Source organism: Ursus americanus, chromosome 21 (assembly GCF_024610735.1).
Source record: "Ursus americanus isolate L20-20 chromosome 21, mUrsAme1.1.p, whole genome shotgun sequence".
Taxonomy (NCBI): domain Eukaryota; kingdom Metazoa; phylum Chordata; class Mammalia; order Carnivora; family Ursidae; genus Ursus; species Ursus americanus.
The window spans coordinates 5,849,681-5,876,510 of record NC_142147.1 but is presented as its reverse complement, the minus strand read 5'-3'; the positions used below and the strand labels follow the sequence as shown (position 1 = coordinate 5,876,510).

At 40.0% G+C, this 26,830-nt stretch overlaps 1 protein-coding gene across 1 annotated transcript in view; it reads left to right on the top strand.

The window, feature by feature from the left end:
• Positions 1-384: 384 nt before the first annotated feature.
• Positions 385-26,830, top strand: part of NETO2 (neuropilin and tolloid like 2) — a 55,909-nt gene continuing 29,463 nt past the window's right edge. The window contains exons 1-6 of the mRNA XM_087870407.1: positions 385-765; positions 11,840-11,896; positions 14,551-14,691; positions 15,452-15,700; positions 20,197-20,241; positions 20,324-20,451. Coding sequence (XP_087726533.1) covers positions 732-765; positions 11,840-11,896; positions 14,551-14,691; positions 15,452-15,700; positions 20,197-20,241; positions 20,324-20,451 — 654 coding nt within the window. The 5' untranslated portion in view covers positions 385-731. The remainder of the gene's footprint in view (positions 766-11,839; positions 11,897-14,550; positions 14,692-15,451; positions 15,701-20,196; positions 20,242-20,323; positions 20,452-26,830) is intronic.

Below are 26,830 nucleotides of genomic sequence, written 5' to 3'. Positions count from 1 at the left end.
GCTGGCGGGCAAGGGCTACGGGGCTCGGGGCGGGCGGCGAGCTCCCCAGCCCCTCCCCCGGGCCGGAGGCCTCGAGGGCTCGCACCAGCTCCCCCCGGACGCCCCGCAGCGGCGGGGGATGGGCCGGGCTCTCCCTCAGCGCCGGCCTCTCGGAGCGGCCGTTCGCTGCCGAAGGGGTCGAGACGGCGGCGCCCCGCCCGCAGCCCAACGGTCGCGGGCGCGCAGCCCTCCCGGGGCGCGAGGCCGCGGGCGGGCCCGCCTGGCGATTGGCCGGGAGGGTGCGAGGGGCACGCGGGCGGGGGTGGGGGGCGGGCACATGCGCGCAGGCGGCGCGGCCGGCACGCGGCGCTCGCGCTCCCTGCTTAAATGAGCCGGGGCTCCCCGCGCCCGCCACTTCGGAGGGGCTCGCGCCGCGGCCGCAGGAGGAGCGGCCCGTGCGGGTGTCGTCCCTCGCGCCAGCGCGCCTCGGCTCCGGGGCAGTCGATGGGACAGAGCGCCGCGGAGCAGGAGGCGGCGCCCGTCGGGGGGCTCGGGCAGCGCGGGAGCCCGCCGCGGGGCTCGGGCATGGCGGGTTGCAGGACCTGAGCCCTGCCCCGCGGGGAGGCAGCCTGGTGGCCGGCGATGGGGACCGAGCGGGACTGCCGCCGCGCCGGGCCGTGAGCGCCGCGCCGCCGCCGCCTCCTCCTCGCCGCCGCCTCGGCCCCTCGCGAAGCGCCGGGCCGCTCGGGAACATGGCCCTGGAGCAGCTCTGCGCGGTCCTCAAAGGTAAGCGCCGGGGGCCGCGGACGGCGCCCCCTGCGGGCCGAGGCCGGCGTCTTCGCGTCCCTCCCCGGCGCCGGGCGCCCGACGCGCCTCTTTGTCTGGTCCGCGCGGACCGCGGAGCTCTCGCGCCCGCCCGGATTGACTTGCTCTCCAGGCGCCTCTCCCCCAGCTCTCTGCGAGTCTGGCAGGCTCCGGGGGGCACTGGTGGGAACGCGCGGTAGATCGGGAAGCAGCGGCCCGGCGGGCCCTCCAAGCCGTGTCCTCGCGCCTCTTCCTTACAATTCCGCGCATCGCTTCGCAAAGTTGTGGGGTTCGTGTAAGTGGGGCGAAGGCCAGTCTTTTTCAGCATTTAATGACAGAAAGTCGTTCCACGCAAACAATAAAAGCCCCAGCCGAGGCATCGCGGAGCAGCTCTCGAAAAGCCCCGCGTTGGCGGGTGGCGGAACGGCCTGCGGGCCGGGCCGGGTCCCACCTGCTGCGGCCGCGGAGGCTGCGGCACCACTGCGGCCGCCGCGACCCGGCTCGGCCCGGCCCGGAGCCCACTGCTCGCGGCCGCGCCCCGGCGCTTCCCGGGACTTCGGAATACCGTGCCGCTGGTGTGTGGTTCTTTCTGATTTGTTGTACCGGGAATTAAAACAGTGGGCTTGACAAGTGCACAAAGCTCCCAGACATGCTATAGCTGCTTTGCATTTTCCTGGAGGTATAATTTTAGACTGAAATTTATATGCATAGATAATTAAGGCTGTGATGCAAAGTTGCTTCCGAAACTCGGACTGAATAAATCCTTTTTCAGTCGTCAGAGGAAAACACCACCACCAAAAAAGGGCTTCCCTTTTCCCCTACTGATTTAAATTGAAAACTGAATAGCTGTACGTTGGTAATGCTATGACATATCCTCTTTTTTATATTGGGTAAGGAGTTAAGGTAATGTGTTAGCAGTGTCATATATAGCTTGTTGTATCCTGATATTTGTACAGTGATAAATGTTGGGGTTTTTTTTCCCGTTCCATAGTAACACTTTTTTCAAATTTGTTTATTAGAAAATTCAGCATAATTTTGCTTTCAATTTTAATTGGACGATTGCCTGCTTTCCAGATTTTCCTAAATTCATAATTGAGATTTCAGCAGTTTCATTTCAAATGTTTACCCTACTGTATACTTAGAGATACAGTTGATACTAAGGTAACCCAGGACTTTCTACCTAGTGAATATTTCACATCACCCCATGAATTCTTAGTGATTCCTTCATTAAATTAAAATTTAAAACTCTGATGTTAATTTTGTATAGTTTAACTCTCTGTAAATCCTAATTTACGTAGCCATTCCGTGGAAATTAAGATTGTTTTATTCTTCCAAAATAAATCCTACGTGCACAGTAGGTTTTCTGATAGTGCTCATTATCCAAATTTGCTTCATTGCCGTGACTGCTTTATGGTTATCAACATCATGACAGTCCATCTGGGTCGCCCGCTAAGGAGAAATCAGTGAGCCCTGTTACACAGCCCCTACCTGCGGAACTTCAGGGAACTGAGCTGAATAGGACAGAATTGCTGGTCCTCCTCAATCCTGAAGGGATTTGCAGCTTTTCTGTCTCTGCCTTTGTCGTGGGTACATACTGCCCTCTGTGGCCGCTGTGGTGAAGCATTTGGTTGTTGCACCTTTCAGGAAAGGATTCTGTGCTGATGGCAGAGCCAATGGTGAAAACAATGTAGTATCTGGCTTTTCTTTTCAGTGTAGACTAAAATCTACGCTTGTTTTACATGCTAGACTATTTTTAAAGCTCGAACTAAGTTGTTGTAGACTTGCTAGAAATGAAACAAGCTACGTTAAAGTCTAAAGTTTGTGTGTGTGCTCTTGTAAATATGGGGAATTGGTCTGGAAAGAGTCAAGAAATTAACGAAAGTTGATACTGAGAAGGGAATCTGAGAGACCAGAGTGAGGGGAAGACTTCTATTTCACTGCACCCCCATTTGTAGCACTTGACTTTTTTAACCAAATGCCTGTGTCACCTATACAAAAATTGTTATTTTTTAATTTTAAGAAATTATCTTTTGGAAAAATACTGGATTTTCCTAGTGCTCCCACTGATTTGGGGCATCAAGGCATGAAAAAGCCACCCTTAAGTGTCCTGTACTCACCTGTAAGGTGAATTGCTTCAGTACTGAAGAGGTTCTTATCAGAAGCAGTTATTTAGTATTTGCATAATTATAGATATTACCTACCAAAAGCCTTGTTTGCAGTATTATGGTCAGTTTCTCCTAAAACAAATCATCCATAATGAGTGTGTGCGATCTTAAGTAGAAGGTAATTTTCTTTAAGATGCCATTGATTATGTTTTACTCTCAGCAGTGAGAACAGAAGGATAACTCTACTAGGCTTTCTAAACCTTTCATATGTTGTTAAAACGGAATAATTCACTTTTAACTGTTTATGATCCCTCTGGGTCTTATAAAATTTGATTTAACTTTCTGTCAAAGTTAAGTAAACATCATAGTCACATGAAAATATTGCTTTAGTATTATAAACACGTTTTTTACTGTTTTATTCACTCTTCACACTTTAGGAAAATCCTATTAGACTCAGTTATATTTAAACTGTATAAACTGCTATAAAATTTATCGTGTGACAGCATAAATATCCCTTGGCACTCTATTTTTAAAATCTTATCTGAGACTGACAAAAATTAACTCCTGTCTATCATTCTCACACCTCATCCAAAAATTAGTAAACTATAGAAAAATAAGTACAGTACTGGAAAGCTGTCCCTTTAATAGTGAAGTTTTAAAGCACAGTCTTGTTAAAAATTAACTTTTTTACTTTTCCCCCAGGAATAGGAGAAAATGTTTTAATGCTGAAAATTGAAGTCTGACTAAACACTGGGTTTATTATGGTAAATCCTCAAACTAGAATACAGTTTATCTGTGTTTGTATTTTTTTTTTAAGATTTTATTTATTAATTTGACAGAGAGAGAGACAGCCAGCAAGAGAGGGAACACAAGCAGGAGGAGTGGGTGAGGAAGAAGCAGGCTCCCAGCAGAGGAGCCCGATGTGGGACTCGATCCCAGGACCCTGGGATCACGCCTTGAGCCAAAGGCAGATGCTTAACAACTGAGCCACCCAGGCACCCCCCAGTTTATCTGTGTTTTGAAACCAAATTCACCTGTTAGGAAAAACATGCAGCCCTGCAATACACACATATGTGCATTATAAAACAAGTTCAAATCCCTTTCAGTCCTTCTTGGAATAAGATAGAAAAAAGATAAACTATAAATAAAGTTCATATCCGAAGTTTTAAAATAATCTCAAATTCTGTTTTTGGTTACTACCCATTCAGCAGTCTCCTATAGTTTTTTGGGTTTGTTTTTTTTTTGAAGTCTCATTTTTAAATTTATGCTCCTTGCAGAGTAATTCTTGGTGTTTAAACAATGTGTCCCTGAATCACTATGAATCCCAGTTATTATGGTCTTTGAGTTGGAAAGGGGAATCTTAAGATGTTATCAGGTCCATTGGTTTCCAGACTTACCTTAACAGGAGAACTTCCTCAAAAGGAACCCTTCTGAGGGGGTACTTAAAAACTAAATAGGGGTGCCTGGGTGGCTCAGTCATTAAGCGTCTGCCTTCGACTCAGGGCGTGATCCTGGCGTTCTGGGATCGAGCCCCACATCAGGCTCCTCCACTGGGAACCTGCTTCTTCCTCTCCCACTCCCCCTGCTTGTGTTCCCTCTGTCGCTGGCTGTCTCTATCTCTCCGTCAAATAAATAAATAAAATCTTAAAAAACTAAATAAAGATAATAGATAAGAGCAAGGTCAAAGGCTCATCAGAGTGGCCCCCCAAAACTGATAACTTTTTAACATGTTTGTTGTATCACTCACAAAATTGCAGTGTACTAATCAGAAAGTTGAATTCTTCCTAGGCAAAATGACATTAAAACATGTTGGTTAAATATGGCTGGAGTAATATGTTGGCAGTTACAGCACTAGTGGGTGAGAAGATATCACTCTTTAAAATGTGACCTGGTCACATTAAAATTTTTTGCTGTGAATGTCTAAAGAAGACTCCTGTAGAATGAGAACATACCAAATTGCCCTCTTAGGAGCACTTGGCCAGCAAGGAGATTGTCACGTTCTGCAGGAAAGAAAGCACTTCTGCTACAGTTGCTCTTCCTTAAAGTGGTTGGCATGTGATTAGCATATGCAGGTTGGAGTGATCCCAAAGTTTGCCGAGTCCATCTTCTTTCTTAACTAAGAAGTAAAATTGAGTTTGATTAAATTTGGGTGCTCTGTTCTGTGGAACATAGTTTATCAAAACCAAGTTACTACCACCTCAAGTAGTGTGTGGACTCTGTCGAACTCCATTCTGCCTTCATTATAGGCGATAGTAAAGAGCAGGGAGACCAGTTAGGCCGTGGTTACATCTGGTATCTCGTGATAGATTCTACAAACCGTACATTTACCGCTTTGGTGCTTAAAACAGGAAGGCTTATTGGAAAGAGGCACATTTAATTACTAACAAAGGTAAATTGAGCCAGCTTGACAAAAGTAAGCTTAGTGACTGGGTATCTGAAAAGAAAAGAAAAAAATAATTCTTTTCCTGTCCCTTGATTTATGCTTGATGAAAGAAGCGGGGTCATCTGTGTGACTGCCGTTACCCAAGACGTGTGCTTCGTAATTTGTTAATGCGGGACGCCGCGCTGTATGTTGTAGTTACAAAAAACACGTAATCGGGATCATGCTTAGGCATCTCAGGTGTTCCTCTAATTTTTATTGAATGCGCTTGTGAGCCAGGCAATCTTCTAGTCACTAGAGATGCATCAGTGAATCAGACAAGGCTCCTCTTTCTAGTAGGAACCGACAAATAATAAGCAAAATATCAAGTGATATAAAAAATAATTAAAATATTCATATAAAGAAACAGGATGAAGGAGAAGATGTAGAGCTTCTTTAGAAGTCAGAAAGCCCTCACAAGACCCTAATGACAGGAAGGAACTAGCCATGCAGAGAGATTCCGGGCAAAAGGTACAAGCTAGCGCCTAAGGCAAGAATTGGCGTGGGACGTTGAGTGATGGGAAGAAGGCCCGTGTAGCAATAGGTAGCAAGCGGAGGTCAGAGACGTGGTTAGACGCTAAATCACATAGCACTCTGAAGTCAGAGTAGGGGGTATGCATAACTCTAAATGTACTGGGACTGTACTGGAAGATTTATGAAGGGCTGTGATAGGATCTGGTTTACGTGTTGAAGGGTCACTGGCTGCTGAGTACAGAAGAGACTGGAGGGGACATGGCAGAAATAGCCAGTTGTCTACCAATATCCCTTTTACACTTCAGTAATTCTCTGAATTTTAATTAAGCCCATGACCACCCCACAGAAAGACTAGATTTTCCAGCTTTCCTTAGGGTTGGGTGTGGCCATGTGACTAAGTGAGTCTGGCCAATTAGATATCTGTGCAACTTTGGGAAAGTGGTGGTTTTTTGTTCAGTTAAAATTTTTATTTTGAGATCATTGTAGATTCTAATTCTAGGCAAGTGTTTTTAAAGGAAGGAGGAATGTCCTATATTATTTCTTCATTCTTGCTGACTCTTAATACGGGCACAATAGCTGTAATGAAGATAGAATGGCTGGCACTCCAGCATCCATGTTGGGCCATAAGATGAACTTGGAAGGGAAGTCATATATACCTGAGCAATAAGATAGAAGCAGCTTAGGTCCCTAGTAATGATAGCCTTCACTCTAGCCCTTAACTACTTATCTCCACAGTTTGTATGCTTGCCAGAAATATATTCTATATTATGTAACTGGTTGTATAAAAGAAAAAGTAAAAATAAAAGAAACAAAACCAGACAGAGATGGAGAACTGTTATAGTCATAGAAGTGAAAAATCGGAATGCTATCAAATAAAATTAACTTTGAAAATTCCTAGAAAAAGCAGGTTTTAAACAGTGCAGAGGTAATTTGATGGAAGCAAAGGCAAGTGCAGATGTTCAGAAACAAGAAATATTTGTAGAAACATTATGAGAATAGGTACCAGAGCATTCACCAACATTTCCAAAATCGACTCATCAACTCCTTTTTGCCTACCCTCTACCCTGCCCCATCCATCTTGGCCCAGCCTTGCCCCTGCCATCACCAATGGAGAAAACAGGCATCCTCTTTCCATTTCTTGCAGTATACTATCATTCGCTTATTGCAGTGGTTGGCCTGCAAAGTATGGTCCCTGGACCAGCGGCTTTAGCCTCACTAGGGAATTTGTTAAAATGCAAGTTCTCAAGCCCTACCCCAGACCTACTAGGTCAAAATCTCTGAAAGTAACCCCTGCCCCCCACAGTCTGTGTTTTAATAAGAGATTGTGGTGCACACTCCTGTCCCAGTGATTGGTTCCGTTCTCCCGCCTTGAAGTAGACTTGCTGGGTGAGATTTGTGCATTTTTAAACCCCGATATGTATTACCAGATTAACCTCCAAAAAGTTATGCCAGTTTGCAATCCACTGACAGTGTATGTCAGTTTCCTATATCCTGATCAACAGTAGAATCTGCATTTTTTTTTTAATATTAGGCTAAATTTTTGTATTGTTTTGGTTTTTGGCACATTTTTCTAGTGGCATAATCTTTTTTTCTCCGTTATTCGTAGTTTTTATTTGTCGTTAGTAAGTGAAGGTATTCTCCACCCAAAAGGATACATACATAATCCACCTTTTTGTTTTTTCACCTGGTATTTTTCTATTTAGCTTGAAGGTAGGGATCTGCTTTTTTTTTTCCCCCAAATAATTATCAAGTTATCCCAGAATCATTTATTAAACCTGTCCTTTCACTGAGAGTTTCAAATTCCATACGTAAAATAAATTCTGGAATATATATGTCTGTTTCTTGAGCTTTTTCTTTTCTTCCGTCTTATCTTTAAGCTCCTTGAGAATAAGGACCGAGGCTGCTTGGTTAATTGCTGTAGCCTCAGGGACTGACCCCACTGCCTGTAATACAGTGGGAGCTGGGTATGTTTGTTGACAGATCATCTGGTTCTTTCTATACCATTGCTACATTTTGAATTACTGTAGCTTTACAATAAGTACATATTTTTTTTATGTATTTTATGTCTTTATTTTTTAGTTTTCCTTGGCCAATATAAAAAAGTCTTGAAGATGAGCATCAGCAACATTTTTAGTCCCTTAGAAAACTAAGATTTTGATTAAAATATAATTAAATATATGACTTATTGGGAAGAATTGTTACCTTTATGTTGTTTTATTATCCAAAACATGTTGTTCCTCTGTTGCATTAACTTTATTTACTTACTTGTTTATTTAATTTATTTTAGTCTCTCTTCTCTTAATAGGTGTAATAATTTTCCAAGTGATTATCTTGGGACTTCTAGGTTTTAAGTAACATTATCTATAAATAATAATTTTGTCTCCTTTCCAGTATTTATTGCACTGGCCAGAGTTTCCACTATTAACAGTGGAAAGAATAAATTTGATCTTGATTTTTACAGCGGAAGGTAAGGCCTTTTAGACTAGAAGGCCTGGGGAGAAGGCTCGTCTTAGAGCTAATATGACAGTGATTGAAGGTAAAAGGAGTAGCATTGAGGACTTGTATGTAGCACCTTAAAGAGCATCTGTCTTCATAATGTAAATCTTCATTTTAAAATAAATTTTTTAAGAGAGGGGAGGGAGTGCAAAGAGGGAAAGAGGGAGTGGGAGAGAGAATCCAGCATGGAACCCAGTGCAGGGCTCCACACAGGGCTCATGGCCAGGCTCAGTCTCACAACCCTGAGATCATGACCTGAACTGAGATAAGGAGTCGAGGCTTAACCAACTGAGCCGCCCGGGCTGTACACACATTATTACGAGGCCTCAGCTAAACTCCAGAACCAGATGTATGGGCATAAGTGGTGGGCACTCCCTTTTTAGCCATCAGATTACGAGCAGTTCTCTATATAACTAAACAGTATGGTTAAGGAGTTTAGAATTTTTATTTTGGCATGGATTTCCACCTTAAAGAACTAATGCCTTCTTGGGTACATTATCGTTGAATTCAAAATGTGTGGTATTTCTGGACTTGAGAAATTATTGATCCTTTTGGTAAGAGGAAGAAGGGAACAGTGGCATGTGATTGGAACTAAAGACAGAACAAAGGACTGCTTCGTGTACTAAATAATTCCGGTGTTTGGCATTAATGGAGTTTGTTTTAATATCCGAGCTGGTTATAACAAGCAATTTGCAAAGACCCTATTATACAACTAGAAGGAAACTATGTTTATTATGATATAGAATTTATAATGATTGATGGTCACAACTGTATAGCTAAATATTTCTCTCCCCGGTTGTTGTGCACATTCACCCTAATTCTTCATATAAAATTTTTATATTCAGTAGCATAGCTCATTTGGTTGATTGAGTTGTGAATAGTTTTTTTAAACATTTGGGGGAAGAGGAAATTGTGAGCAACCGTCTAAATAAAGTAGAAAAGAATAATAGGTTTATTTGGGCTTATAATTTTATTTTTAAAATGATCTACTGTAGCGCACACTGTAAATTTCATAAATGAGATATTTTACATAGACAACTTTCACTGATCGTTATGTAATTTTACTGGCGCTGTTCATCCTTTTGCCATAGTTTTACTGTTGCTCTCCTGGTTTCAGTTTGTTGATTTGTTACTTGCCCTGTCTGCCTGGCTTTGTGTTACTTATATACTGGGATTTATAAATGTGAAAACTAAAACTGCTAATGCCTGTGATTCAGGAGGAAGGGTATACTGAGCCCAAAATTTTGATCCGTTGTGTATCATCTGAATGATTTGCCTTGGGAAATAGTGTCCTCTAACAAGATCAATTGATACGAATGGATGTGTTATTTGCTGAATTGTCAGGTACCTAGTATTACTCTAGGCTTTTCTTTTTGATCGTAAATATTCTGTTTTTAAAAAAAGGAAAAAAAGGGTTTCATTTCTCCATTGCTAACCCTGATCAGTGCAAAGTGTGAAGGGGGAAGTGCTCCTGTGTAATAGGAGGTCTTCAGTACTACTAGCAACCAAAGCAAGGGAAGGGGAAATGAAGGGTGTTGAGAGAAGACAGAGGAGACGAAGGTCAGCAAGGGTACAGGAAGCTAAAGATGAAGCTGTCGGTGATTAGATTATAAAATGTAAACAACTGAATGGCAAGAATTATCTTTTCACATTGGTGACTTGGATAGTAGACACTCAGTACCTGCTGTCGTGTGAACAATGGTATGACCACCTACCAGTCACTTGACTAGCAGCCTCTTCAATGCCTGCGTGCCCGTCACTGCTCTCGTCCTGTAAGTCGCCATTTGCAGTGAGCTCCACATCGGAACCATGTCATAAATCTCGCCTCCTTTCCATTTCCAGTACCACTGCTCTGCTTCAAGACCTTACCATTTTTGCTTCCTGAATGGCTTTCTCTCTTCTCTTTGAGAGTTTAGACTCCATGAAACCATCAGGATTATTGGTCTAAAACATAGATAATATCATTCTGTAGTTTAAAAACCCAAAATGAGGGGTGCCTGGGTGGGTCGGTTAGTTAGGCGTCTGACTCTTGGTTTCAGCTCAGGTCGTGATCTCAGGGTTGTGAAAGCGAGGGACCTGCTTAAGATTCTCTCTCTCCCCCTCCCTCTGCCCCTCCCCCCTTATAGAACAATAAAGGAAGAAAGAAATAATAAAAACCCCAAATGACTTCTCATGATAGTCAAAAGTCCAAACTCTTTAGTATGACAGCGAAGACTTTTTACAATCAGACCTCATTCTGTTTCTCACCTGATACACCGCTACTCCCCTCCTTGTGCTGACCCTACTGTGGTATTCAGAGTCCGCTAACCCTCCAAGACCATGCTCCTCCGTGTTTTTGTCTAAGCTCTTTCTTTCTATTTCTGGAATTTTCCTCACTCTATTCCTTTTAACCCCCAGCAGAATGAATGGTTCCGGTCTCTGCTTCCGTTATGCTTTCTGTATAACTCTTATTAAACTTCCGTCCACCTTGTATTGTAAATCCTTTTTGACAATAGATTGACTCTTTAAGGACGTAGTTTCCTATCATTTATTTAGCAGAATGCCTAGCATAGAACAGTACTCTATGCCTCATCATCTCATTTAATCTTCTCAACAGCCTTATGAGGTTGGTGCTCCTGGGACAACATCCTCATTTTACAAATAAGGAAACAGAGTTAAAAAGGCCTCACAGCTGGTACACAGCAAAACTCGAACCCCAGCCTGGATCCACCTGACTCGTAAAGTCCATGCTCTTTAATTATTTTCCTGTATTTCTCCCCCAAACATCTGTGTATCCTTGGTGCCTGCTCTCCTTTGGTACCATAGGTACTCTGTAAGTGCTTATTGACTGAATGTATAATAAAAACTCCAGTTCACACTGTGGTTTCCATTGAAAGGGAGAGTGAAGATATCAGTGCACCATTCATAGAAATAAAATGTTTGAAAGAATCATCAAAATGCATATACATACACAAAACAATTCAATATGTTATTGACTGGGTCTCAGAAATGTTCAACTTGGGGGGAAAAAAGCTTCATTTTCTAGGTATGCTGGCTTCTGTAGTGCAGGACCCTGCATAGTGCTGCACAACTGAAACATCTTGAATTGATTTCTGGGAGACTGCTGCCCCCTTACTTCTGTCTTTGTTATAAATGTTCTCACAAGTCAGATAATCTAATTGAACTTTTACTGGCGTAATACATCGCAGAGCTAGCCAGCCATACAATGCACGTAAACTCTTTGAGACAGAGTACAGTAAATACAGGATAATTGGGGTCAACAAAGTTTGTTGCAAAAAACTACGTGTTTTTAATCTATCATAAATTGAAAAATGCTTTAAATGGCATATACTGTTAGTGCTTACATAGATGAGTACAGTATCAATTGTGTTTTTTCTTGGGTTGTCTTAAGTGTCAAACAGTAAATCAGAACATAACATTTAACCCTTAAAAATCTTGAGAGTGAACGTTAGTAAGAAATAGCAGCCTTAATCTTTTCTTTATCATCTCATTTTCCTTATAGATTTAGTAAAATGTAATATTGATTCCGTTTTTTAACTTTTCTTTTCTGTTATTTCTCTAGTGTTGTTAATAACAATACTTGTAGTCGAAGGGATTGCTGTGGCCCAAAAGACCCAAGGTAAAGTACTTACGGTGATAACTTACTACGTATTCAGGACAGTGAGTGGGATGGCTTATTGGAAAGGATCCCGACTTTTGAATACCATTTCCATAATCCCTCTGGGGTTTTCCAGTGACCTAAGGCTTTCTGTCAACCTGTCAGCCTCAATTTTACTGGGTTCGGCTGCAGGTAACTAGAGTAAATTGTCAACATCAAGTCCTGCCCTGATAAATTTTTTAAATGGGCGTCACCAGTAGCTCCTAGCACACTATGGATTATGTCCAAAAATTAAATGAGTTTCATGCTTTATCACTCAGCAAAAATAGAAATCCCTTTTTTCAATGTAGACAAATAAAATATTTCCATCAGTATCTTACTCAAAGCCCTGTGGACCTGTTCTGATTGCCCTTGTTTATGAAAGAAGATAAGCTAGTGTGCTTTTTGAACCAGGTTTTCATGTCAGAGTTTAGAACATTTACTGATTTCCTTTTTATTTTCATCTAAATTATACATACACATGACAAAAATGAAAGCATTCTACCAAGTTAATTATGAAAAAGTAGTTTTCCATCCTCTCCTACTCTACTTCCTTCTCCAAGGAGATAACCAGAATTTTAGCTGGATCTTTTGGCATTTCCTTGCATATTTCTAAATAATATGTTATACTATTACTTCTTGATTATTTCAGTTTTACATATTAGACAATGATTTCCCACCATACAAGATGAAAATTTAGCTCTTTCATGCACCTCCTTCCTACCCCTGACCATATACCAGTGTTCTGTTACTTTCCTTCTGTACCACCTGTTTCGGTGTAGTTCTGTCATAATTCCGGTCACATCTGTGGTCAGAATTTTAGTCACTCGTGGAGCTTTTTCCATATGAAAATTTTGTCTTTCAGTTTAGGAAACTTTTATTTCCTTTTTTTCTTGTTTAAGTTTTTAAATTCCCTTTTATCTATTTTTTTTCTGTTTTATCCTAAAGAATCTTCTAGTTGGTTATGGGATATTTTTGTGGTTATAGTTTTTCTGTTTTCCGTCTGTCTTTCTGTTTTCTTCTCAGTCTCTATTGAGACTTACCCAACTTTACCCTCTAAACCAGGAATTGGAAAACGTTTTCTGTAAAGGGCCAGACAGTAAATATTTAAGATTTTGCAGGCCTTACAGTTACTCACTTCTGCTGCTGTAGCATGAAAGCAGCTATGGACCATAGGCCCGTGAATGGACATGGGTGTGTTCCATTGAAAACTTTCCTTAAGATAACAGGCCACAGGTCGGATTTGGCCCAGGGCTACACTTTGTGGTCCTCTGCTTTAAAATTTCTACTAATTTTTCATTTCTTCTATTTTTAGAAAATTTTTGTTTTCTGAATATTCTTAAAGTATCCTTGTTCTTGTTTTATAGATACACTCTGTTTTTCTCTAAGGGTAGATTAAATGACAGTTTTGTTTAGTTTTTTGGGTTTTTTTTTTTTTTTTACATAATCTTTGTTTCCTCAGATTTGCTTTCTTCTCATTTTTTATTCATTATTCATATTAGAGGCTTTCCTCAAATATCTGGTGATCCTTGACTGTCTGCTCTTATGAGAGGAGCACTAAAATCTGATGATTAGCTCTCTGCAGGTGTAGAAGGACTTGTTTACTATGGCGCTCACCGGTGAGTGACCCGGCGCTGGGGAATTCTTGAGTCTCCACTGCTGGCAGTTTTCCTTTGCACTGCAGAGTGCCCAGAGAGGAGGCCTTCCATTTCCTGCTTAGAGTTCTGCATCTCACCTAGAGGCTTTAAAGGAGTTGAGTGGGGGAAGAGGCCAGGAATGCCATTCACTGTGTTAACATTCCCTCGTCTCCTCGTGTGTGTTGGTATCGTCACCCTCAGCTGTGCCTGGTGTCTCCTAGTCCAGTAACCTTGCTTTGTCTTCTGCAAAGGAATCCTCTGTTTTCTGATGTGGTGACAGAGCAGGAGATACCTAGGTTTGTAGAGTAGGGGGGGGGGGGTATTAGAAATCAGATTGATTCTAAATAGACTTTTAGCCAGGCCTCATGTTTCTAGAAGGGACAGTTTCACCACCACCTGTCATGGCCTCTCCTGCTCACCAGGTCCTGCCGGTTGTTGCGATTGCATCTTCCTCTTTGTGCCTCTTTAGGGGTTTATTTTTGCCCTTAAGAAATCCGGTACTGTTAGTGGAGTTTAAGGAGAGAGAACCAAATGCGTGTGTTCAATCTACAATCTTTAACTAAAATCCCTTTGTAAGCTTTGGATCCCATTTGGCTTTTGTGATAAACTAAATATAGAGGTACCATGCCAGAGAGAAACCCCTGGGATCCTTTTATTTTTATGTCAGAACTGAATTTTATAGAGTCGTACTGATGTATCAGATTCTCCCACACGGTTTTGCCCTTGTAAAATCTAAGCATTTTAGTTCCCTGCTCTCCTGTAGGGCAGACTTGTCCTCTAGCAGCAAGTTCTTCCCCCCAGCACAGCATACAGCTCTACCTTCTCCCACTTCTGCTGTGTTCAGTTTGTCGCGCTAAACTTGGCAGCGGTTCTTACAAAATTACATACGCTGTCTGTGTAACACCGAGTGCGCGATTGTGTGGCTGCATTGTGGGGAAAAGAGAAGAATGCTATCCTCTTTTGCTGTAATTCATGTTTTAAATGCCATTTTTCCCTAAGATGGACAAAATATTGGAATCAAGCATATTCCTGCAACCCAGTGTGGCATTTGGGTTCGAACCAGCAATGGAGGTCATTTTGCTTCACCAAATTATCCTGACTCTTATCCACCAAACAAGGAGTGTATCTACATTTTGGAAGGTATTTGACCACTTTCTGTCTTTTAATGGGTGAATTTTAACTTTATTGTAAAACTAAGTACATTGGTAAGATGCCCAGTTTAAGCCAGTTTGAACAAAATTTAAACATGCATTTGAATTGAACTCTAGTAATTATAAATATTTCTGAATATTGAACACATTAACAAAATAATAGTTGAAATTTTATAGGAATTTTGAATCTCTTAACATACAATTCAACCAGATGCATCGGTATATAGGAGAAACTTCTCTAATAAGAAACAAGAAAGAAAGAAAGAAAGAAAAAGAAAGAAAGAAAGAAAGAAAAAGAAAGAAAGAGAAAGAAAGAAAGAAAGAAAGAAAGAAAGAAAGAAAGAAAGAAAGAAAGAAAGAAAGAAAGAAAGAAACTCAAACTTACTGGCATCGCTTATCATGCTTTATGCAAATTTATGTCCATAGTTACATTAGTTCTTAATCGTTTCTTCTGTTTTTCTATTCATTGTATCTCATGAACTAAGCATTAGCTTCTCTAATTTTAATCAGTTAAGTACATTTAACTAATTTAATAAACAAAATATTCCAAAGGGAAAGAGCACTGTAGTTCTGCAGAGCAGCATTGTTATTGATATAAAATAATATTAATTATGAATTTTATGTGTAACTGTCCTCATGATTCTCATCTGTGAAACAGTAACAGAGCAGTTGTTTTGCTTTTCCTACTTGTGTCAGGACACTTATACTTTTCTTTGTGTTGCCCTGATTTGCTTGCTTTTATTTTCTAGCTGCTCCACGTCAAAGAATAGAGTTGACCTTTGATGAACATTACTATATAGAACCATCATTTGAATGTCGGTTTGACCACTTGGAGGTTCGAGATGGGCCGTTTGGTTTCTCTCCACTTATAGATCGGTACTGTGGCGTGAAAAGCCCTCCACTAATTAGATCAACAGGGAGGTTCATGTGGATTAAGTTTAGTTCTGATGAAGAACTTGAAGGACTGGGATTTCGAGCAAAATATTCATTTATTCCAGGTAACGAAGTTGTCTTTTTTTCAGCGGGTCTCACTCTGGTTTTAGAATCTTATGTCTAGAAAAGAGAATTTAGTCAAGTTAATCAAATCAAGGTTTTAAAGAAATTAGCAAGGTCAAAGGAAATCACCTCATGAAGAAATAAAACCAAAAATTGGAACTAGAACTGTCTCACTTGAATTTTGAAGCATTTCATAGATGGTATCACATTTTTCTTCGATTTCTTTATGTTTTATAAAGTGTGTCAAGGCTAAAAACATCAAGATAAATATATTTTAAAAGATAATTCAGCAAATTGTCTTATTTTCATGATCCTTACCAAAAATTATTTTGGCAGGTTTTTTTCCATTGGAATGCTTGAATTAACCCCCCACTTGGATAAGTAATCTCTAGAAAATACTGAGCAATAGAAAAAGTGCTGCTCTGCACTTGGAGGCAAAAGATCTGGATTTAAATCCGTTCTCTGTTCCCGGATAGCTGTGAGACTATTCAGCACAGTCGTACCTGAGGGTGGCTGTTGGTAAAATGGGAACACCTGATGTATTACTTTCCCGAGGCTGCCGTAAGAACTACAAATTTAGCAGCTGAGAACAATAGAAATTTGTTCTCGCAGAGTTCTGGAGGGCAGAAAACCCAGCAGGGCCACCTTGCTTCTGGGAACTCTACGGGAGAATCCATTGCTAACCTCTTCTAGCTTCTGGGGGCTTCCCCAGCATTCCTGGCTTTGTGGCCACATCACTCTGGTCCCTACCTCCGTCTTCACACTGCCCTCTCAGAATCCTTAACTTAATCCCATCTTTTGTAGTGTAATAGTCACTCATTTTTTTGCCACACAAAGTAATACAGTTCTGCGGATCTGCATTAGGGTCTCCATTCAGCGCGCTCTGCGTGTCTGACCCTGCCCCGCGGTACGTGCGGACACTTGGAGGCCCGCAGGGCGTCTCTGGTGTAAAACCGTGCGTATCCCTCGTGCAGAAACACAAAGATTGCAAGTTACTGCTCCTGTCTTCAAACAACTTACAGACTAACAAGATGAAAAAGTAACTTAGTGTACCAGTTCTGTCATCTCTTTGCTTTTGTTTTCATGTAAGAAATGTGTTAATTAAAAGAAAGTATATATCCAGATGGAAAGAAAATGTCCGTAATCTTACCATCATATATATAAAAACCACCATGAACAGTTTGGTGTGTATCCCTTCAGATGTTTTTCTGTATCTATTTTGTTTTACGTAACTGACAAGCATACATCTGTATTACCGGCTTTATTGCCTGAACAGCAGAATCAGCTTTTTTTTCCTGTCAGTAAGCAGAATGGGAATTTGTAAGTGTTGTTTCAGTATTTATGTTCTCAGTGCCGAAAGGATAACATTTTAGAAAGTAAAGTTTATCTAGTAGACTTTATTTTTTAGAACAGGTTTAGGTTCCCAGCGAAACTAAGCAGAAGGTACAGAGTTACGTGTATCCCCAACCCCGCACACGCACAGCTGCCCTCCAGGATCAGCACCCGCTCCCAGCAGTTCGTCCGTCACAGCTGATGAGCCCACACGGGCACATCGTCCCCCCAAATCCGTAGTTTACGTTAGGGTTCGTTGTTGGTCTTGTGCGTTCTGGGTGTTCGGACAAATGTATGAGGACTTGTGTCCGCATTACAATATCATACCGAGTATTCCCGCTGCCCCGAGGATCCTCCGCGCTCCACCTGTCCGTCGCTCCCCCGGCTCTTGGCCAGCAAGGTCCTGTGTCTCTGCAGTTGTGCCCTTTCCGGAATGTCACATGGTTGGGACCCTACAACATGTAGCCTTTTCTGGCTGGCTTCTTTCACGTAGTAATCTGTACTTAGGTTTCCGCTTGTGTTTTTTCATGGTTTGACAGCTCATTTCTTTTTAATATTGAAAAATATTTCATTGTATGTATGTACAATAGTATATCCACTCTGCTGAAGGGTATGTTGGTTGCTTCCAAGTTTTAGCAATTACAGATAAACTTGCTATAACCATCCGTATGTAGGTTTTTCCTCGACAAGTTTTTAACTCATTTAGATAAATACCAAGGAGCACAATTGCTGAATCATAGTAAAATTTGTGGTTTTAATTTTTGCTTCAGTAGACAGTGGTTGTATATGTATATGTTATGTATATTTTACTACAGTAAAAAGAAATTTTTAAAAATCAGAGTTATCAAAAAAATTTAATTTGAAAGTTCAAATAGGACCTTATATACACCAAATGGCCAGGACGAAAAAAATTGCTGGTTTAAAATATCTCAGAATCTTTAAATAACCTGCAAAACCTATTTCAATACACAGTTTATTGTATTTAACTGGATGTTCAATTCTTGTTAAAATTGTTTTTAATTCCAGATACTTTCTGCATAGTTATCATATTCAAAAAAGCGGGGGGGGTTTAGTTTAATTGAGAATACATCTTAAAGACTTTCCTCTTTTAACTTAATAAAATAAATCCAACCTTGCTGAAAGGGGACAACAACATTTCAGCTCTTTTGTGGAGTAAAAAGTCATAGGAGCTACCTGCCAAATGAATCAGAATTTCTTCATGTGTAGACAATAATTCTAGGATATTGTCATTATTGCATTAAAATTTCCAGAATTATCCCAGTTACTTCCAGGAAGCAGCAGTCCATTAAGAGATAGCACCTCAACAGATAGCACCAGTAATTTAGAGAATTTCATTTAAAATATACTAATTTCTTGGGGTGCCTGGGTGGCTCAGTCGGTTAAGTGTCTGACTCTTGATTTCTGCTCAGGTCAGGATGTCGATCATGAGCTCAAGACCCACGTCGGGCTCCACGCTCAGCATGGAGTCTGCTTGAGAGTCTCTCTTTCCCTCTGTTCCCCCCCACCTCAGGCACACGTGTGCACACTCGCTCGCTCTAAAATAAATAAAACCTTTAAAATATACTAACCTCTCATTATTAGGAGTAGTAGTCTTCTAGATTTACTGATCCCTAGACAAATTTATTTTCTAAGTATGACTTGAAATAACTAGACACAGCCATAATTAGCCAATTATGCATTACCTATTTATTTTGATATTTCTTCTTTTAGTGGTAAAACTGTGGAATCCTCACCCACATTATAAAGGCAGTATGGCAGGGTACGAAAAATTGTCTGGAGAATTGCAATCTAGTCCTGGCTCTGCCATTATAAATATGGTCTAAGAAAATCATAATCTCTCTCATTCAAGTTCTTCATCTTCAAAGTGGAATATTACGTAGTTTTCCTGATATTGCTATAATTAGCATGATACTAAGCATAATTGTATAGAAACTTTGAAGTACTATAAAATGCAAATGGAAGGTAATACAGTCTAGAAATCCCAGGTTTTATTATAATTTGTCTATATTTTAACCATAGTCCATATAAAGTTGCTCTCAAGATACATAAACTAATAGAAAAAGAGCTACTTTTCTTCAAGTAAGAATCTTTACATATTAAAAAGCCTGATTTTTAATATTTAAAAACAGTATTCAATTAAGAGCATTGTTTTGATGTATGGGTTTTTTTCTTTCAGGTAGTCTAAACTAGTTTACAAAGATCTGATTCATATATAAGATTTTTTAACATCTTTTTCACACTAAAGTATCATTATTTCAGTTAATTGATTTAGTTCATAAAAATCAAATATCTGACCAATTTACTGAAATGAGTTATTTTGATATGAACTATTGGTTTTTGGTCTATCAACTACTTTGCCGGACCGAATATCCTGTTTATCAACTAGTCGTTTTTCCCCCGCCATTTTGAAAACACTGCTCACTAGCTACTACTGGGTGGGGGGGATTACAAATAACACAAGAGTCACCATTTTCGTTCCTTTTAAGTGTACACGGACATGTTAAGTACATTTACAATGTTGTGTAATTGTCATCACCATCCATTTCCAGAACTTTTTTGTTAACTCAAGCTGAAACCTTGTGTCCATTAAATACAAACTGCCTATTCCCCCTTTCCTCCAGCTTCTGGGTACTTACTATCTATATGAATTAGACTAATCTAGGAGCCTCAATAGATGGAATCGTACAATATTAACATTTTTCCTTGAGGGTCTGGCTTATTTCACTTAGTGTAATGTTTCAGGGTTTATCCATGTTGTAACATATATCAGAATTTTATTTCTTTATTAGGCTGAATAATAGTCCATTGTGTTGTGTATACTACATTATGTTTATTCATCCATCCATTAATGCACTAGCTGTTGCTATTGACAGAGGGTTGCAGGTTTTCGGGTGGCGTAAATAAGTTATTGATGATGGGATCAAAAGTATAAACATTACCGTTTTTAAAAAAAACATCGTTCCTATAAGTAAGCACCTACACATGCCCAGGAAAAACAACAAACCGTGCTCTGTAGTCTACACCAGTGAAAGCTTTCTCTTGCTTTGCTGTTAAATGAAGGATTAGACATAACTTAAGACATGAAACCTTAATGTAACTCTAAACGGTCTCAATGCCAATTACTTTCTTCTTTTTTCTATTACAGATCCAGACTTTACTTACCTAGGAGGTATTTTAAATCCCATCCCAGGTTTAGTATATCACCTCTTTTTCCTCATGGCGTTTTGGTCGGTCTTATTTTCCTTTGAACATCATTCATCTGTTCTTTCTAGATTGCCAGTTTGAGCTCTCGGGAGCTGACGGGATAGTGCGTTCTAGTCAGGTAGAACAAGAAGAAAAAACAAAACCTGGCCAAGCAGTTGATTGCATATGGACAATTAAAGCGACTCCAAAAGCCAAGGTATTATTACGTATTGAGTCACTTTAGAGAAGAACATAATAAGACATTGGTTAGCATAATGTATTGTTTTGATTCATGCAGATATTTACTGTTATATGAACTGATATTGCAACTTTTTAAAAATTAATTTTATTTCAATCAAATTGGCCAGCTAAGATCTCAGCATTGTTATAGTTAAATAAACTGCAGTATAGTTTCAGGAATATCACACCAACATTGAGATTCTTAAAATCCGTGTATTCCTAAATCGAGGGTGCCAGGTATTGATCCAGACGGTTATCGACGCATAAAACACTTGAGGAGGAGGAAAAATAGGCCACAGGAGGTTCAGGTGTCTCGTCAGAGCTCTCAGAGTTGGTCATGGAAGTGTCAAAACCAAAACACAAATACAGCGTGTCTTGCTTCTGTGTTCGTTCCACGCCGTCCTCTGCTAATGAGTAGAGCTTTTATTGGAAAGTACTGCAGGGAAGGATGTTTTTAAATAACTCTGACAGATTGAGATTGGTTGCTGACTACTTTTGCTTTTTGCTTTTAATTTATACTTCTAGGAATATTCACAGTGAAAATTCACAGAAATACCCATATTTAATGTAGATATATGTGAAAAGAGAAAGTGAGGATAAGAGAACAAACTGCCAAAGAATTACGAATATCGAATTTAGAGTTATGTTAATAGGGTAGATTAGATAACGTGAAAACCTGACTGTTACAAAACACCTGGAAACACTGGGTGTAAAACACAAAGATACCCTTTTAAAAGCATAGGTAACATTTCTAAAAAAAGAAGGTAATTCTTCAAGATTAGAGATGAAGAGAGAGAACTGTAAACCAGAGCAATAAACTGAACACCGTAATCGATGGTACAAATGGCTCTTGCTGATTTCAGTACCCTGCAACCACTCACTGGTAGAGATCGATGTTACCACGGTGAGACAGAAGAGGCCTGGGGTTTGTGACCTTCGTGAGAGCCCTCCCCTAAAACTGGAGCCCCTAAAGGGAAATAGAATTGCTATGAAATGGTAGATTAGAAGCCTCTTCCACTAACACAGGTTGACGGTGGAGAAGCTTGTCTTTCTGGGCTCAGTCTCAGGCTAAGGCTGGGGTCTCCCCTCAAACTTTTACCTGGAAACCTGTTCTCATTAGTTTGGGATGTCTGTGATTTATAGTCCATGCCCAGTCCAGGAACCACTTAGTCTAAAAATTAACAATATGGTCCTGGCCTCAAAAATCTTTTTAGACACCTGGCAAAAATAAATACAGGATAACCACAGAGGGGCGCCTGGGTGGCTCAGTTGATTAAGCGTTTGCTTTCAGCTCAGATCATGATCTCAGGGTCCTGGGATCGAGCCCCACGTCAGGCTCCCAGCTCAGTGGGGAGCCTGCTTCTCCCTCTGCCGCTCCCCCTGCTTGTGCTCTCTCTCCCTCTCTCTCTCACACACACACACACACACAAATAAATCAGTCTTCAAAGTAACCACAGAGGCTGTATGATCGCCATCAGTAAAACACTGCTGAAGGTAAGCTCACAACCCAAAAGTAGAAAACATAAGCAAACAACCCATCATGAGTGAATTAGCAGACATAACAGCAAGAAGTTTCTTAGGTACCTAAGAAGTTAAGTGTTTTAAGTATCTTACAAGAAAGAATCAAAAAGACGAGAAAGAAAAATGACCAGGTACACTTTATAAAAATAACCAAGTCGGGGTGCCTGGGTGGCACAGTCACTAAACGTCTGCCTTCGGCTCAGGCCGTGATCCCAGCGTTCTAGGATCGACCCCACATCAGGCTCCTCCGCTATGAGCCTGCTTCTTCCTCTCCCACTCCCCCTGCTTGTGTTCCCTCTCTCACTGGCTGTCTCTCTCTGTCAAATAAATAAATAAATAAAAATGTTTAAAAATAAATAAATAACCAAGTCGAACTTCCTCAAGTAAAAGGTATAGTTATTAAAAGATAGATCTAAGAAAATTACCCAGAATGTAGCTCAGGGGGTCAGGGAGGGGTCGTGGCAGTTTAGCAAGAAAATGTGCAAGCTGACAAAAAGGATTGACGCAAAGTGACTCCCAAAGCAAGAAAAAACGTTTATATTGACACCTCCCTATACTGGCCATGACAGACAATGAGAAAATCTTTAAAACAACTAGAGAAAGAAGAGAGCTAGGAGAATCATTAATAGCAAAATAGGAGCCAGAAGACAATAATGTCTTCAAAGTGCTAAGAAAAAAAATAACTGCCAATCTAAAAATTCAGTACTCAACTATCATTTTAGAATGTAGGCAAAATTAAGATATTTCTGAGCAAAAATAATAAATGGACCAAATGCTACAATTAAAATCCAAGTATAATCTGTTTTAGGATAACTGTGGGAAATTTTGAAAATAAGAAAACAGAAAAGAAATAATAGACACATACCAAAAGAGATCTGATATAGCTATTAAAATACAAATCAAGGATGTCACCAATTCACGAGGAAGATATAATTTTCGATTTTATGTATTAATACGGCCTCAAAATATGAATTGACAGTTGCTGAGGAAAATTGACAGATCCACAATTATAGTGGGTAATTAATTTCACCTCTCAGTAATTAAGCATACAGAAAAAGTAGTGAGGCTCAGATTTAAACAACACAGTATGCCTGATGAGACTTGGTATTGTACTCCCAGCATCCAGGAAGTATGCATTCTCTGCAAACATGCATGAAACGTTTATGAAATCTGATCCATACGCTAGACTAAAAACAGAAGTCTGAAATATATACCCGTCCTTGGTATTATGCAGAGGATCGACAAAAATACAATTAAATCAGGAACCAGCAACCAGAAGGTAACTTTAAAACCCATAGGTTTGGTCATTTAATAATATACCACTTAGTAATTAATAGGTCACAGAAGAAATCAGGATGGGAATTTAAACACACTTAAAACTGAGTAAAATTGAAAATATATATCAAAATGTGTGGGATGCAGCTCAAAAGTACTATAAGGGAGTTTATAAATGCTTCTTTTAGAAGAAAAAGATTTTAATGAGCAAGTTTCAATTCAGAAGAATGACCAAAGAAATCCAAAGAAAGGGTAATAATGAAAGCAGAAATAAGTTATATTGTAAAAAGAATCAACAAAGCCAAAAGCTGGCCCTTTGTAAAAGATGAGTATAGGTAAACCTCTGCCAAGATTGATTTAGCCAAAAAGACCTAAACAATATTCAGGAATGGAAGAGGTCATGGGGGCGCCTGGGTGGCTCAGTCGATTAAGTGGCTGACTTCGACTCAGGTCATGCTCTCAGGGTCCTAGGGTCCTGGGATTGGGCCCTGAGCATGGTCCTGGTCTGAGCATGGTCCCGGACCTGCTCCCTGCTCAGCGGGGAGTCTGCTTCTCCCTCTCCCTCTCTCTCTGCCTCTCCCCTCTCTCTGTCTCTGTCTCTCTCTCTCTCAAGTAAAATCTTTAAAAAAAAAAAAAGGAAAAGGTCATGAATCAACTATAGCAGAGATTTAAAAACTCTTATAAGACAAACTATGAAGAAAACCTTCTGAACAAAAGAAAAAAAAAACCTGAGTGTTTCTTCAATAAATAAATAACAAAGGGGAAAAAGCAGTGAATCATAAATTAAAAGAAACGTGAAGTCAAATGAACTTGTGGATTCAAAGTATAAAAGTAGGAAACATTAGAAGACGGAAGTCTAAACACTGGTATTTGGTATGAAGAAATTATTTGTTTTGTTTGATAATAGAACTGATATTTTAAGTGGTCCTTAGCAATACACATGGAACTGTTGACATGTGAATTCTCTTTGGTTTATTTGTCTCCGTATGTGAGAGGCAGGTGTGAGAGGGGTATAGTTCAAGCAAGACTGGCTGAGTGAATTGGTAAAGCTAGGGAATGAGAACAGGGGTTTATGATACTATTTTGTCTGCTTTTGCACATTTGAAATTTTCTGTAATCCAACTGTTTTAGACTCCAAGAGAATACTAAGAATAATTCTTTGCTGATAACTTTGTAAAGTTTAAGTGGACAATTTCCTGAAATATATAATATATGTGTATATATACATATTTACATACATATATATAAAATTTACAAAGACGAAATCAGAGAAATAGAAAACCTGAATAAATCTTACAAAGTTAACAAAACTGATTTTGTACTTAAAATATGTAAACAGAAAAATTGGTTAGATTGGAACATGTTATATAAATGGTTTCAGAAAATTGAAGAAAAAAGAACATTCCCCAGCCTATTCTATCAAAACTAAACAGCATGGAGAGTTATAAACCAGGATTATTTGTAAAATGGGGGGGGGGGGAGGGAGAAGACCCAAAAAACTAAGCAATAACAAACTGATCCTGGTAATTTTTTTTTTTTTTTAGAAATCATGACCTACAAATTCCTAGACAGCTTAATATTAGAAAAGTAAATGATGTAGTTTCCCAGATTAACAGATTAAAAGAAAAAATCCAGATATATCAGTAGATGCAGAAAAATACTCCATGAAACTTAAAGCCTATTGATAAAAAAATCTCTCAGTAATTCCAACATAGGAGAATGCATTTTAATCACGATGAAGAGTATCTACTAAAACCCTAATTCAAACATTGTAATTAATGGTGAGACCTTAAAAGCATTTCCTTTAAGCTCAGGACAAGTCAAGGATGTCTGTTGTCAACGTTTTAGTTGGTGGTGTTCTGAAATCCTGGTCAGTGCAACAAAATGAGAGAAAGAAAAAAAGTTCATCAGTTGTAAGAATCGGTTGCTTTTCTTTATACTACAGCCAAAAGCAGTTGGAAAAGAAAACTTTTTAAAGGACTATTTACAATAAGCACAAATCAGAAGGTACCAGGAAGCAAATTTTAAAATTATATTGAAGTGCATAAAAGAAGGCCTACAGAAATGGGAGAGAGAGCGAGATCATTTTCATGGATGGGAAGATTGAATATCACAAAAATGTTCATTGTTCTCAAATTTATCATTTTAAAGTAATTCCAGTCGAAATCCCAGGAGGGCTTTCTAGGGAAGATGGCAAGCTAATTCCAGAATTCACGTAGAAGAGGAAAGCGTTCAAGAAGAACCATAACGATTTTGAGTAAAAACACGTGGGGATACTTGCCCTTCGAGATAAAGTTGTAGTAGTCGGATAGAATGCCGTTGTCTGGGGTATACAAACTGAAATTGAATACAATATCTGAAGGTAGAACTGCATGAGTATGACAGTTGTCAGAGGCAGGTGGGTGAGGGGGTAGGTGAAGTAGATAAAGGGAATTACGAGGTATGGACTTGGAGTTAGAAATAAGTCACGGGCATGAAAAGCACAGCGCAGGGAATATAGTCAGTAATACTGTGATGCTGTTTGCTGATGACACTTACCATGGGACAGCACCGGGGAATGTACCGAAGTGTCGAATCACTGTTGGACTCCCGAAACTAACATAACACTCTATGTGAACTGTATTTCAGTTTTTTTAGGGAAAAATGAAACTACGCATGTATGGAAGCTTGCTATATAACAGATGGACAGGCATACCTTAGAAATACTACCAGTTCCGTTCCAGACCACAGCAAAGCAAATATTGTAATAACGTGAGTCAAATGAATTTTTTGGTTTCCCGGTGCATACGGAAGTTCTGTTTACACTGTACTGTGATCTGTGCAGTAGTAGTAGGTCTAAAACAAGGTACGTACCTTCACTCAAAAGTGCTTTATTGCTCAGAACTGCTCACCAGAATCTAAGCTTCCAGCAAGTCATCATCTTTTTGCTGCTTCGATGTGATGGCTGCTGACTGGTCAGGGTGGAGGCTGCTGAAGGCTGGGGTCGCTGTGACGAGTTCCTAAAATAAGACAATAATCAAGTTTGCCGCATCGATCGACTCTCGTTTCACAAATGATTTCTCTGCAGCTTGTGATGCTGTTTGGTAGCATTTTACCCACAGAACTTCTTTTAAAATGGAGTCAGTCCTCTCAAACCCTGCTGCTGCTGCTGCTTTACCAGCTAAGTTCATGTGATACGCTGAGCCGTCTGTGGTGGTTTCAACAGTCTTCCCGCCATCCTCCCCAGGAGAACCTTCCATCTGAAGAAGTCACTTCCTTGCTCATCCATGAGAAACTCCTCGTCTGTTAACGTTTAATCTTGAGATTGCTGCAATTCAAATATAATAATTTGGAAGTTTGAAATATTGTGAGAATTACCACATGTGACCCAGAGATACAAAATGAGCAAATGCTGTTGGAAAAATGGCACTGATAGGCTTGCTTGACACAGGGCTGCCACAAACTTCCAATATGTAAAAACCACAGTGTCTGAGAAGCACAACAAACAAGATATCCCTATGTTTTTATGGATAGGCCACTGAGAACAACGGACGGGAACACCACTAGCATACTCGACACCA